Here is a 15,347-nt window from a genome sequence, read left to right as displayed (position 1 = left end):
ATGTAATTTATGATTTATAATTAAAATGTGTAGGGTAAATTTGAGATACTTGCATTTCTGTATCACAGATTATATTATCAACTAGCGGGAACACGAGGAGCAAAGTTGTGTTAATTGTTTTATTTAGAATCTCTTCAAATTTAAACGTGTAATAACGATAGCTTATTAATTGTTTAGCATACAGATGCAGATTTCACAGGAAAGGACATACATGTGAGAAAATATCCACTTAAGTTTTAGTACAAAACCGCTTTTTTACTGAGACTCTATTTCTACTCCTGACTACAATCTATATCTATATACTAATAATATTATAAAGAGGAAAGATTTGTTTGTTTGTTTGTTTGTTTCGAATAGGCTCCGAAACTACTGGACCGATTTGAAAAATTCTTTTTCCATTAGAAGCCGACATTGTCCCTGATGAACATAGGCTACTTTTTTTAATTTTTTTTTTTTGATTTCATGTGTGTTTTAATGTTTCCGAAGCGAAGCAAGGGCGGGTCGCTAGTCTCAAATAAAACAGTTGACTGATATTAAAATGAGTTAAGAATAATAAGCATCTATGATGAATAAATTAAAGAATTTTATAAACTCATTATTGGCAGCATGGCATCGCAAGAACATAAACATAAATTTGAGTCACATCGCTTCATTCTTTTCTGCTTCGGCAATAAAGATGACATTTTCACTTTCCATTTGAGAGGATGTGTATAGTTAGTGCAAATCTAGTCTAATCATCAATAGATTTTTTTATGCTTGGATGGCTGGACGAGCTCACGGCCCACCCGGTGTTAAGTGGCTAACGGTGTCCATAGACATATACAACGTAAATGTCGCCACTCACCTTGAGATGGGAGTTCTAAGGTCTCAGTACAGTACAAGGGCTGCCCCACCCTTCAAACCGAATTGCCTGCTGCTTCACGGCAGAAATAGGCAGGGTGGTGGTACCTACCCATACGGACTCACAAGATGTCCTACCATCAGTAATTAGACAAATTATAATTTGCGGGCTTGATTTCCATTACAGGATGCTATTTTTTCCCCGTGGAAGTCAATCATGAACAATTTGTTAAGTGCATAAAAAAATTACCAAAAATTGGTACTTGCCTGCGGGATTCGAACACCGCCACAGTTGCGTCGCTAGATACGTATGCACCGGACGTCTTATCCTTTAGGCCACGACGACTTCCAAAGGTTAGATATTGTAGGTTTTCCTCCCCATTAGAAGAGTAAAGGGTACATTTTCTTAATTAATTCCGTGGATAGTTGTGAAAACGTCAAGGTGGCAGATTTTAATATAGCGCTCTCTGGTATGCGGTTACCGTTGGTTATTGACATCACCAATGCAATGTAATTTTTTATTGTTTAGGTGGGTGGACGAGCTCACAGCCCACCTGGTGTTAAGTGGTTACTGGTGCCCATAGACATCTACAACCTAAATGCGCCACCCACCTTGAGACATAAGTTCTAAGGTCTCAGTACAGTTATAACGGCTGCCCCACCCTTCAAACCGAAACGCATTACTGCTTCAAGGAAGAAATAGGCAGGGCGGTGGTACCTACCCGTGCGGACTCACAAGAAGCCCCACCACCAGTAATCAGCTGCTGTCTATGACTACTAATTTATATTTATTTTTAGAAAAGAGGTCATTGCAGATACTCAAATTAATTAGTTAGATACACAGGTAGCACTTACGTATCCAGACTAGATTTGTTTCATGATTACCAATAAAAGAACACAACAATTTTCTCCCATTTCTTTTATTCTAAATACATTAATATTTTTAATACAACTCAAATGTTCATTTTAAACTATTACAAGCTATTATTTAAATATAAATATTAAGTTATGCAAATGACCAGCATTGCATATACGCACTCAATATTTAATATTTAACTATGTATTAATCAATTTATATTAGCTATAGTTCATATAGACAAAACGTTATACACAAGGTTGAGAAACTTTGGCAAAATCAAAATTGAAATTACTAATCCTACAGCACGCATTGACGCAAAATGCAGACATGACAATACAACGGCAGACACATCCGAATAAAACGTTAAATTTATTGATATTATGTACTAGAAACCTGTATATAATTTCGACGTCTTTTTATGAAATCGTCATACATATTTCTAGTCAGTTCAAATATGCAAAGATTTTGGGCATGCTACATTTGGTCAACGATGCACACCGATTAATTTTCATTTACGATCTAAACAGTAGATAGTTTTTTTAAAACGTGAACATTTATTCGTTTGGCTCGTAGAACAACAATTAGGTAATACAATAATCCTAGTACATAAACAATTTACTGAGTTCAATGACTGCTTATTATAATAAATTGGATACATGTATTTGTTCATAGCATGCGAAAGAACACTCCACTATATACGTATAATACACAGATCTACTGCAGTAAGAATATCATATTAACACAATTTTTTACATCGTACTTTATTAGAAAACAAGGATCTCTAAGCGTAATAATCTCTAATATATAACACACAAGCGTATTGATCATATATTAACTTTATATGGGCAGGCAAAAAGTTTTGTTTCGAGAAACAAAATTAGGTTTTATTGATAAACTATTCTATATAAATTATGGTACATATAACACATTTAATTTGAATTCATTTTTATATATTGGATTACTAGTTGTATTGGGTAAGGAAATTAGAATAAAAGGAACCACAAAAAAAAACTCAAAGGAACTTAAATCGTTTGTAAAGTATATTTAAAAAAAAACCTTTACGTGACAAATAACAAAGAGACCAGCTCATAAAAATATTTAGTTACAAACTAGGACATGAAAAACTGTTTTTGTTTTAATTTGAAAATGTGAAATGCAAACAATACCTAGACTGTTCAATTAAGTATTACGTTTTACATAAAATTTCCACATAACTGTTATGTTCGTTTGTTATACATACATAATATTATGCACATATTTATTTAGTATTATTTACTGCTATTTTATTTTATTTAACAATTTTCATTGATAATACACAAGAGGGAACTACGTATTCACGTTTAAACTATTGCAATACCCGGCCTACGTGCCGTAACATTTTAAACTAATTATTTCCTATTGTGTCGTTCAAGAGAAAATGTCGCAAACCACTCTATTGTTAGTATGTAATACTTATTTCAAACATATCAAGCCAGTTAGTTGAGTACACAAACACTTTACGACTAAGTTCTTTTTTTTTTTTGATAAATTTAAATTACAGTGATTTCGTCGATAAACCTACAAAATAATTGATCATCTAAAGAGAAAAATGAACGGGATCGCCAGCGATCCGCTATAAGAGATGAGGTGAAATTAGGTTCTCAAATTAAGTAAAGCTACCTAAATTTGATGAAGTTACAGTGTCTTTTTAACTCCCAACTAAATGTGGAACTTCCGTATTAAATAACGTATTTAGTTGAATTATTATTTTTGACAATTGAATATTTACAATTTTGCTACACTCACAAATAACGTGTTTATCCAACACATTAAATTGATAGATAATTTAAAAGCAAAGAAGATGCAACAATGGTTTGCATGTTTGAACAGTTGTAGTTAATAAATAACAAGACATCAGACACTTAAGGATCCTGGTGTTGATATTCTAATAGAAAGTATTACAAAACTGTAATTGAAAATACATAAATACGATTATAGTTGGGGAGTTCCACAAATAAAGGTACAACATTAATTGATTGACCGAATTTTGCAATATTATTTTTAGAAGAAAGACACAATGATAACTTCGAAAGGCAATTTTTAAAATTTACCTTAAATAAGTTTTAATATTTAAGATACCTATCATGTTAATATATTTTGGTGAATAACATCATTATCGCAAACCCGTATTATATATGAGAAACGTGGATGATATGACAAATATAAATTACCCTTTCATACCAATTAATAAGCGTTTTCAATGTCCTTAACAGTCGAGCCGATAATATACGACGTCGACAACTATAGACTAATTACGACAATTTTAATATTACGAACCGAACACTAACCACTCACAAGGATCATCGTACGATATTACTGCGAACGAAATTGTTTCACATCTTTGGTTAGACAAAACGAAACGACAATACGAACACTAGACAATCGAACGTCACACAAACATTGGAGGGACAATTATTACAAACGTTAGGTAAATCTAAACAACATCGCGTAATGATCACATAAACATAATCATATCGAAATGTGACGATACAATCGCATGTCGTTTCATTTCGATTTTAAGCGTCAACAAATATTACTATCCAACAAGGGAGGGGGGGGCGCGCGTGCGGCGTCATTATGCGGCACGCAACCGCCCGTCGGTGGCGCTGTACACTTTATACAACAGACTCAAGGGACACCTATTAATATTAGCCTCAAAACGTATTCATTTTTACAATTAAAACTCATGGAATCTGTAATAATTTTAGTATGTTTTAAACCCTAAAGCCTTCTTCCACCGCCAATGTTGGCGTATCCAGGCTTCGTCGCTCCACGGCCGACCCGTGTCCGCTCTACTGCCAGAGCTTCCACCACACTTGCATCTTTTCAGTGAGTTTCTTGCAGATTCCGAGTAGTTTCCGTCACATTCCACCATCACCTTCGCCCTCGCAATCTTCTGATCCTTCTCCCTCCTCTAGGGTGACCTGTGAAGAAAAAGTCATTATTTCAATATTTAATAATTTAAATAATATGGTAACGATTTGTCTGGAGGATAAGCATGTAAAAGCACAATGGTTAAATCAATTAAGATCTAGTTTACGTTAACGCATTCAGATAAGCTCAAGGTACCATTTTTTTTTAATTTAAATTGGTTGATAATTATAAAAGTTATTGTACATTTTAAAAGCGTCTGAAATTGCGTGCTGAGACCTACTTACAATTTAAAAGAAACTATAGTCTATTATAAATTAATGTATGTATGTATGTATGGATATGGATTAATTAATTTCAACTACATTTTATATTTTAATTGCTGACTGAAACGAGTAATTTTGACTGTAATTAAAAATAAGAATGCAACTTAAGTCGCATAATATATAGACAGAAAAAGTTAAAGTAGTGACTCACTTGAAATCGTATTTGTTCAGGGCGATCATCATCAGAGGCGTGTGAGGATTGTATCGGTGCTGGTGGCGGTGACGGTGGAATCATACTTTGGTAATAGTCTCGGTTTTCTTCTAAGGTGTCCAAAATATCTTGAGCGTCAGGATGTACCAAATCTGCCCAAGTTTCCCACAGAGGATGCACGATATAGTCAATGAAACCGACTTGAGATTTTTCTATAGTAGCATTATGTCTGTCACACATTGGACTGATATCCATGCCATGTTCACGTTCACGATCGCCTTGCTGGAAGAACTCTTCCATCAGTAATGCCACCCATCGTTTATACAGTGGCAACGGCTTAGTAGGATTGCTCAGATCGGCACAGTGTACGAGATTCTCTAATACTTGAATTCTATCAGTGTAGTTGTCTAGCAATAAGACACCGCTACCCGCGACTTTCTTCGTTTCGACCATCGTCTTCAGATCCGCCAGCAGACTCATGTGTTTCGACATATCTGTCGAGAGGACCATGTCGATAACCATTTTCCTGAGGGTCTGTCTTTGTTTCTTGTGAAGATTCACGAAAATATCACATCCATCATTCTGCAGCAGCTTGAATGCGACCGCAAGGTGGTGGTTCTCGAGGACTGACTCGTCGTTGTACATTAGTGCGAGTTCGGAACTGGAGTTGACGAGGAATTGATTGGTGAGGCCCGGGTGATCGACGTCGTGGACGCAGGCAGCGAAAAGAGCAGCGCAAACTTCTAGTGGCGTGAAGACAGCATTAAGCGCAGGTGTATTCAACAGTACGTTTGTAGACTGTGTGACATCGGCAGCGTGGAGAGAGTTGTGGAAAGGATTGTCTCGAATATAGTGCTCCTCTAAGGTAACTGCAAACGCCAAGAAAGTACGCGCCGGTATCTGAAGAGTAGTCAACAGCTCCCGTGATGTGAACGCTGTGTACGCGACAGCAGTGAGTGGTCTACCGCATGACAGATCACCGATGCGGAATATATCCACTCCCCACCGGTCTAGATCGCTGAGAAGAAGGCCGAGCTCTTCCTCATGCGGTGTTTCAACTCCATACCTCGGCACGCGTTCGCCGGTGAAGCTATTTGTGTGTGTCAAAGTCCTCTTAACACCCGATATCTGTGAAGAAATAATGAATCAGTATTAATCGCACCGACATAAAAGTTAAGTACTTCGTACTGATAATTAAAATAAAATATATAACTTACTTGTGACATCGTAGTCGCAGGTCCGCCATGACGTGGTTTTTCCTTTTTCTTGGCGCCGCGTTCCGAAGTTTCTTCGACTTGTAAGGATGGTAAGTCAAGCTCCTGTTGTTTGTCTGAAAGGGACCAAGACAAGTATTCTATCAGTAAAAGTTGAGAAAAAATAATTAGAATGAATAATAAGAAGTTTCGATTACTTTTTTTCGTTTTTATTATACGATCTAAGCGTATGGTAAATATTAGTTTCATATTTGTTGCGTTACAAAACCGTGTCATTAGGTATTGATGTCAAAAACGAAAGTGGGCGAAATATTGTTGTAAAGCGTTCATAATTTGTTGATACGATTCTAGGTCAGGGTATGTACCTATAGATAGATAAATGTAATCGATCATGTAATGATGATAAACCGAGACTTTTGTTTTTAATTAAATTCGTAACTATTATAAAATTTTAATAAGGAAACTTCACGCCCGTGAACTTTTCAACGAATCTGTACTAATATATTATATAAATCTACAGTGGTTTTTACGGATGTTCCGTTATAACTACTGAACCATGCATCCGATTGACTTGAAACTTGGTATTCATGTAGAAAATACATGTACTTAGTGGATAGGCTAATATTTATATGAGTGTTGGACTCCCTAATATTAATGACAATAAATAATAATGTTAATTTTAAATGCGCAGCGAAGCGGGCGAGTACGGCTAGTATTATTATAATTTTGGAAATGAAATATGTATGTAGGTACTGTTGTGAAACGGCGCAGTATACATATAATATTGTTCTAATCCTTCTGCATTATAGTATTAAGATTCACGTGGTAATCAGTTTGATACGAGTGTGGCGTAAATGTAACCTACTAAGCGTCCACTTTACATACAATTAATCCTGTTAGTAAATATTATGCACAATTCTTCGTGTGGCCATTTAAAATGTATTTTGTTTACTTGTGAAATTATTAATTTTTAATATTAACAAATTACGACGCTAAAATATTTTATTATGTACATAATTATTATGTACTTTTGTTTGTAATATGTGATAGGATACATAAGAAGGGAATAGACACTAAGCGACAAAATTCCTAATATAAAATATATACTATAATACTTAATAATATTTAAAATCATTTTTTTGGAATAAATAATCAAAACATATTATTGATTTTAAATTAAAAATATCTTAATTACTTATTTATTTGCAGGTAAAAGAGGGGTATTATATAGAAAAAACACTAATCTATTGTAATATTGTTCCATCAATTAATTACTCTCTCAATAGGCTCGTTAACTGATGGCCATTGAAGCAATTACATAGATTATGTATAACTGCCGATATCCGACGCAAAGTAGTTATGCCTTCCGGATTGAAAGCGGGATCCAGCTGTTTCATCGAATGATTAACCGTTCATTCATTAATTTATTGAACACACAAGTATATAAAGACAATTTTTATAAAATTGAACAGCACTTATTACCGGTTTTAAATATCTCTTGAGATTTCATATTATATCATAAACGAGTGAAATGACATTTATTATCATTATACCTTTGTGTTTTAATACAAAAAGATACTTCGGTCGTAATCATCATAACCGTCACAAAAACTGAGAGCATCTTTACGACAAAAAATATATCGGGGAATCGCCTAAGAAGTATATTTAAAACAAGCGACCCGCCCTCGCTTCGCTTCGGAAACAATAAAACACACATGAAACCAAAAAAATAAAAATAAAAAAAAAAGTAGCCTATGTTCATCAGGGACAATGTCGGCTTCTAATGGAAAAAGAATTTTTCAAATCGGTCCAGTAGTTTCGGAGCCTATTCGAAACAAACAAACAAACAAATCTTTCCTCTTTATAATATTAGTATAGATCAAATTTAATTTAATAAAAAATATATCATGTTTTAAATTAAAATATTTGAATTCATTTCACTTACATAATTTATATATTTGGGCTTAAATTTTCACGCATACAAATCTAAATATCAATTGCTTTCTTGTTGATTGATAGGTTCGATTACAATGTGAGATATCGATTTTAAAATAAAAACATTACTTTATTTAAGTAATACCACTGTTGTTTGGAGTGGTTCGGATTGCAATCTCATGTATTTCTGCTGTGAAGTAGTATTTGCAACGATATTTCAACGTGGACCGTGAGATTATTTGCTCATCTAATGCAATAAAAATAATAATTCGAAAGGATCTGAAGGCATTTCATTCTATGGTAAAAGAAGTGTATACAGTTAGATCGACAGAATATGATTCGGTGTTTTACTAGCCCATAAGGATACTTTCGGTGCAAAAAAAAACATATTTTTAGTAATGGGAAAACTGAAAATTGGTTTTATCTCCTATTACGTAAATAATTAACACACGCTAGAAAGCTAGCCAAATTCAGTTTCAATGAAAAGTGTCAAAGCGATTAACCTAATCTATATTTTAATTGCTATTTTATTTGTTTGGGACGATCGTTTCGGGTTTTCAATTTATAAACGTTTCAAAAGCGTGCCATCATTATATTTCGATCACGTTTTAGGAAGAGTCTTAAATACTAAGCACATTACAAGGCAAATTAAGTGTATCACATATCTTATTTGTAGGCAGCGCTTATGGTATTTAGTGAGCCCTTGAGGCTGATGTGGTCGATGTCTCAATTAGACGGTGTCATGCAGGCGCACGTTTCAAGCCGGAAGGCATAATACGCGCTACGGAAATAAGTGCAATGTTATGGACTCAAATATAACGGTAACATTAACATAAGCGTTTAGCGGAGTCATGTTTAGAGCTCTATCGATTAGTTTGCAGTACGAATGTTTGTTAATTAATAAAAGTAAACGAATGGGGGCGCTGTCATCCCCTTGGCGCGGGGCAGGCGAGGGTCGTAACAACATGCTGACGTCAAAATAAAAAGGTCACGGATTCATACGAACGCTTAATTTATGAAAATGCACGGTTATTATTGGTGGTAGGTGGTATTGTGAGCCCGCACGGCTAGGTAACACCATTCTGTTGATATGTCACTTTTTTTTACCTATGCTGATAGCCTTGGGAGGCTATTTCAGCTTCGCCCTAACGTGTGTAGGTGAGCTCACGGGGCTCAAACCGGAGTGTTGCTAACGCTGACCCTAGCAAGAGCAGTGCTTCGCAGAATCTACCACCGGATCGGAAACGCGACCCACTGAGAAGATCCGGCGAGAAACTCAGTGAGCTGTGCCTATGGGTTAATTCGCTCGCCGAGTCCTTCGTCGCAAGCGACGGGTTCGGCGAGGACGGTGACCGGGGTATGTAGCGCGAAGCAGTCATGTGTTCTGATTTGAAGGGTAAGAAAGTCGATCCACATTGGAATGGAGACTTCGAACTCATGTCTGAAGGCGTTTAGCAACATTGACGTTGTGATGTCTTCAGTAAAAACGTAACAATGAGTGAGCTCATGGGCTCGGCACTAAAAATCTAGGGAAATAAAAAAAAAAGCCTAAATTTCCTTCTTAACATCCATCATCCTCATTTGTAACTTTCAACGTTTGTACGTTTGATTTGGTAATTTATTTTTTTCGCCTCGCCGTGCTTTTATATATAATAAGAAGGGTCGTTGAAATGCTTTACTTTGAAATTACGATTTTTGTTTACGGTCTTTAAAAAAAAAAGGTTGGTTTGTATGTACATATATTTAATTTACCACGTCTTTTCTTTATTTGTTAATGTTGTCGGCAAATTAATTTACAAAAGGAAAGTACCTAATTATTAAGCCAAGCCTCAGTTCGCGAACTATGGAGAATCAAGGGCTTAATAAACAATGATTCCATATGGCCACGACTGCTGTGCCAAGAGTAGCCGACTATGATGAGACTTAACGATGAAGCTCTCTTAGGCTGCCGAAGTTTCGTTGTTAAGCTCCTGCTTAGTTATTATTCGATCAGCACTTTTAATGAAAATCAATGCACGTCCGGTGCATTCATAGGTATCTAGCGATGCACGTTCGAATCCCGACCAATTTTTCTAATGAAACACGTACTTCACAAATTTTCACGATTGATTTTCACGGTGAAGGAATAACATCGTGTAGTAAAAGTCAAACCCGCAAAATTATAATTTGCGTAATTACTGGTGGTAGGACCTCTTGGGAGTCCGCACGGGTAGGTACCACTACCCTGCTTGTTTCTGCCGAGAAGCAGTAATGCGTTTCAGTTTGAAGGGAGGGCAGCCGTTATAGATCTCTATGGGTTCCGGTAACCACTTAACATCAGGTGGGCCGTGAGCTCGCCCGCCCACCAAAGTAATAAAAAAAAAGTTATAATATAGATTAAAAAGCTAATGAACATAATGTAACTAAATTAAAAAACAGTTTTTCTTACCCAAAAATGTGGAGCAGATATACTCGGAGATCTGATTGCCGGACTTGCTGGACTCTGAGAAGTGGCTCAGCTCCTTGTTCAGCATCCTCTTGAACTGGAAATGCAACATTTCGATTGAATTCGTCAATGTCGCCGCGCGAATCCGCAACCAACGGGCCGGTCCCGAACGAAAGCTTTGTCCCTCGGCGCACACGCGCATTTCACAACGAAATAATATTAAGAAATTAATAAATAAATTAAAAACTGAAATCGCAGAGATAATCTTCCGATTTATTGTAATTTAGTTTAATGTGCACAAAAACGTCCGCTATCTACGAGCGCTATCGCAACACTGAGCCGTGCGCTTCAGCGCGCTTCGATTAGTATAGCGGCTGCCTGTGTCGTCATAGTCTTGTAAACTACAAAAATATCGCTTTCCCAGTATCGCGTTTTCCATGTGATCTGAATCCATTCAGGATGCTAGTTTCTGCGTATCCCGAAGGAAAATTTTGATATTCTATTTATATTTTCTTTATAATTATGACCAGTCACAGAGCGCGGACACTTCTTGAATTTCTTATTCGGTTTCGGCGGGTTACGACTGACTGCTGATAGAGCGAGCTTCAATTTACAGTATCCTGATTTTATCGCTTTTATCCGGTCAAAACGTCTGCCGCTGTTAAGTTCTCTAGACTCTTACGACAATGAAATCGTATCACCAAGGTTGTGAAATTAATATGGTTATTGATCGTTTTCTGATAAACGAACATCAGTGATGTAAAAATGTGTTTGTATGAATGGTAACACAATAGATTATGGGCTATTAATGTGATAATTATTCGATTAAGTACAAAAAAACAGACACGAATCCCTCTTGGTAACAAGATAATGTCTGTGGAATAGGGACCGAATACTCGATTAAAATTTGTTAGCCATGTGGTGTGATGTAACTTTTAGCATTTGAACAAATATTTATATTCAATTATTGAGTACATAGTTCTTATTAGGTTTTCACATGATCTTACGCCACTTCTCATTTCTACGTCAATTTAAAATTGCCTTTTACTTACTTATCTACTTTTAAACAAAAATATACTTGTGGTTGTGTTTTTTCGCTTAGTTTGGTTATAGCTGGTATTCTTGATAAACATTATCGCAATAAATGTAAATGACAATTAATGAAAACAAAATTAACTTTTGCCTTTGTACCGACTATATACTCGTATGTACTTAGTACATACACGATACATAAATTCGCAAGTTTGAACGAAAATATCTAAATGTTCTATTTATGAACAAATCTTCCAAAGCAGTCAGTTTTTGTTTTTTCTGCAGAACTGAATACATAAATTATTAATTAGTTTTATAATAAATTCTCCTAATTAATCTAATTACTAAACGTGCCCCGTGGTTTCTTTACCCATGTTAAATTTATATTACACGGAAATTGAAAAATGCTGCATTTTCCTTTAATAAGGAATTTCTTGTGTGATAATCTGATGACTCTAGTCCATCTGTGGGGCTGTTGATACCTAAAATCACGAAACAACTAACACACTGTACTAATTCATTATAGCAGATATATGCGATCAACGTATCCTAAGTGCTAATCCAGGCTATCAACAAAATTTTGCTCGAAATTGGTTCAGCCACTTTCGCGTGATCTAGTAACCTATAACCAAACATTTCAATATTAATATAGATGAAGAAGCATCTATTGATTGGAAGACTTTGACGCACGCGTTTCTTTGAAAGCGCGAACAATAACATTTTGGTTATAGAATTCTCATATCGCTGGCGCCGTTGCTTACCATATCATTATGTACCATGAATCGTGTCTTTTTTATCTTCGATCTGTTGATATAATCTGTAACGTCTCCTTTTATCCGTTTTCACGAAAGTTCATCTATTTACTGTTCTGTTATCTTTAAAGTTATTCAACGGAATATGTTGACATAATATTTTATCAGAGTTATCTTCATGCATATGCTGCCGTCCTGCCTACTTCTGTTGGTAAGCAGCTTTGCGTTCCGATTTGAAGAGCAAGAAATCCGTTAATCCGGTTCAATTGAATTTTCGATCACATAAATTGGTAGTATATTTATAAGTCCTATTTGTTTGTTTATAGGCTTTTTTGCTGCGAACTCACGGTCATCCTAGTGTTAAGTGGTAACCGGTGTTAGACAGACATCAAAAACGTTAATGTTGCCCCTGACCTTAAGACATGAGTTCTAAGTCTCAGTTTTACAGTACAACGACCTAACCGCATTACTGCTTCCCGGCAGATATAGGCAGGGTGGTGGTTGGTACCTATCCGTGCGGGCTCACAAGACGGCCTACCACTAGTAAAACCAATTAACCGCTTCACTGCTTATTTTTAATAAATGAAAATATTAGAAAATGTTCATAGTCGTAATTGCATTTTAACAAAATTATAATTACAATGGAACTGAAAGTTATCTAAAATACGTACTATAAAAAAAAAACGAACAAGAACTGAATGTCTGTTAATTAACGCTTACAATGTTTATCGAATAACGTAATATTTTTAAAATATTGGCCATTTATTCTTAAAGTAGAACGTGCCATTAGGTCAGTGGGCTGTTTAATCCGCACATAACTGAAAATGTTTTCATGGGATGAACCATTGCGACTGTATGATTCATTTTTATTTACCTATATAAAATGTTGTCTTATAACAAATTGACATTATTCAATACTATACGTCACTACATAATTAGTAATTGTAATTATAAATATTCAATTAAACTATAAGCGGTTGAGTATAAAGAGAGAAACGCATCTTCTAATGACGTCAACTGTGATGTGGGTGTGGTGACAAGCGATAAGGAACCAGCCTATGGAATAAAGCCTGAAATCGCTAACGTTCTGTTGTGACGTCACGGACATAAGCCGGAAAAGTTGTAGTCAGTAAATATTTATAAATTTTACCTTGAATGGTTACCGTGTTGGAGATCTAATACAAGTTTTACGTATGCTTTTGTTATGCAACATGTATTTCAAAGGTTATATTGATTTGATGACGACTCAAATGTATAAAAAAATTGTATAGCTTATTAGTATTTGGCTTCTCATGGTTCAGCATCTTTCTCTAGTTTTCGACATATTTACCCTGTTAGGAATAATTGATAAATGTTATTTATATACACTGTTTATAAATATATATAAATGTATGTTACTATCAACATCCGAACTGAGACCAAACTTAATTACAAATCAAAATAGGAACGTGGATTGTTTGGTAAGAAATTAAAAAAAAAATAGAAAAAGTCACAATTTCTTTTTAATTAGGAAATTAAAAAAAAACCAATAGTACAAGAGTACATACGTGTTTTTGCACGCAAGCACTTATCAATGACAACAAGTATTATACATATACATACATATCTCGAGAGTTTGATAGGAATAATGTTTTGTCTATTATTCTAAAGCGAAGTCGTACGTAAGAAAACTCGAACGGTCAAATCCTCGAGATAAGTGAAAATGATAACTTAAAATAGATTGATCAATAGGACAAAGAGAGTTTTAATCGGTTTGTAGCCACTTGTGATTTAATTATAAACCAAGAGTTTGATTACATCGCGATAAACGATAAGATACACAAGAGCATGCTTGCTAACCAAACAGTTTCACTAGCGAGTAATATATTCAGCTGTTTTCACGATTGGAGGCAGCCATGACCTACATTATAATTAAGATACGTTTAAACAAAAAAATTTTTTTTGGATTTACCTATATTCTGAAGCAGAATTCGTTTTAACAATTATAAATTTTAGCTTTGATTAAAAAAATCGTTTGGTCAAGGGCCTGTCATGTCCTATCAACTTTTTATTACTTTAGATGTGGTATACGTATTTACCGGCCATCTTGAACCGTTATTATTCCTATAAAACACTATTCGTACACTTCAGAACATTTACAGAATTAGTTTAAGCTTTTTTCAAGTGATGCGCTACACCATTTTATTGTGATGCGATGAAAACCATTCCATTTTGTTTAAATATGTCGAAGGGTATATAAATCTGTTTTGTATTTAAATTATAATATTGCTTCGACGATTTCTGCAAAATTGTATTAACAATTAACAAAATTTCCAAAATATAATACCACTTTGATTAATTACACATATCTGTAGAATCTATTTTATTTGTGCATATGATAATATTATCGACTTGTACAAAGAACACGATTTTCGCAATGACATCGTAATAATCGATAAAGCACATCGTTTTATTGATACGTAAATTTCGCATAAAAATAAAAACGTGTGGCACTCGGGAACTGCCGCGCTAAAGCTATTGCATAGCATTTTTTATCAACTTATGCAATTATAATTAGACAATGATAATTTAATGATAATTAAAACAATAATAAAACAAGACCACGCTCTATAAAAGCAAAACCTTAACTGTCCCCTTCACACTCATAAGCTAGACCGCACGAGAGAGAGGTGGGCAGACTTTTCATGATGGGCATGCAGTGTGACGTCACGCCACGCGCTTATTCACAAACACTACACAAGCGCAACGTGTGAATGTGTTGAACGCGAGCTACATGGTAGGCGGAGTAAGGGGTGTAAGGTTTTTTTCGTTACGGAATTTCATGATTCGGTTGCCGCGCGCAAGGCCCGCGATAAAAGCTATGCAATAGCTTAAAAAGCACGCGGTGTCGGACAAAACATGTT

General features: G+C 35.3%; 1 protein-coding gene and 1 long non-coding RNA gene across 7 annotated transcripts in view; one reads left to right on the top strand and one right to left on the bottom strand.

Annotated features, from left to right (window-relative positions):
* Window positions 1-40: 40 nt before the first annotated feature.
* LOC149500349 (uncharacterized) lies at window positions 41-3,830 on the top strand. The gene is made up of 2 exons (XR_016325096.1): window positions 41-213; window positions 1,028-3,830. It is a non-coding gene; the product is annotated as an uncharacterized LOC149500349 (long non-coding RNA).
* Window positions 1,745-15,347, bottom strand: part of dnc (phosphodiesterase dunce) — a 438,509-nt gene continuing 424,906 nt past the window's right edge. For all 6 annotated transcript variants that reach the window (XM_089737124.1, XM_089737125.1, XM_089737126.1 and 3 more), the window contains 4 exons: window positions 10,664-10,757; window positions 6,304-6,416; window positions 5,087-6,214; window positions 1,745-4,662 (listed from right to left, as the gene is read on the bottom strand). In XM_089737124.1, the coding sequence (XP_089593250.1) occupies window positions 4,600-4,662; window positions 5,087-6,214; window positions 6,304-6,416; window positions 10,664-10,757 (1,398 nt within the window). In that variant the 3' untranslated portion in view covers window positions 1,745-4,599. The remainder of the gene's footprint in view (window positions 4,663-5,086; window positions 6,215-6,303; window positions 6,417-10,663; window positions 10,758-15,347) is intronic.

The sequence above is a fragment of the Bombyx mandarina genome, chromosome 22, assembly GCF_030267445.1.
Source record: "Bombyx mandarina strain Sakado chromosome 22, ASM3026744v2".
NCBI lineage: Eukaryota > Metazoa > Arthropoda > Insecta > Lepidoptera > Bombycidae > Bombyx > Bombyx mandarina.
Note: the sequence above shows the minus strand (reverse complement) of the source record. Positions and strands in the feature narration are given on the sequence as shown.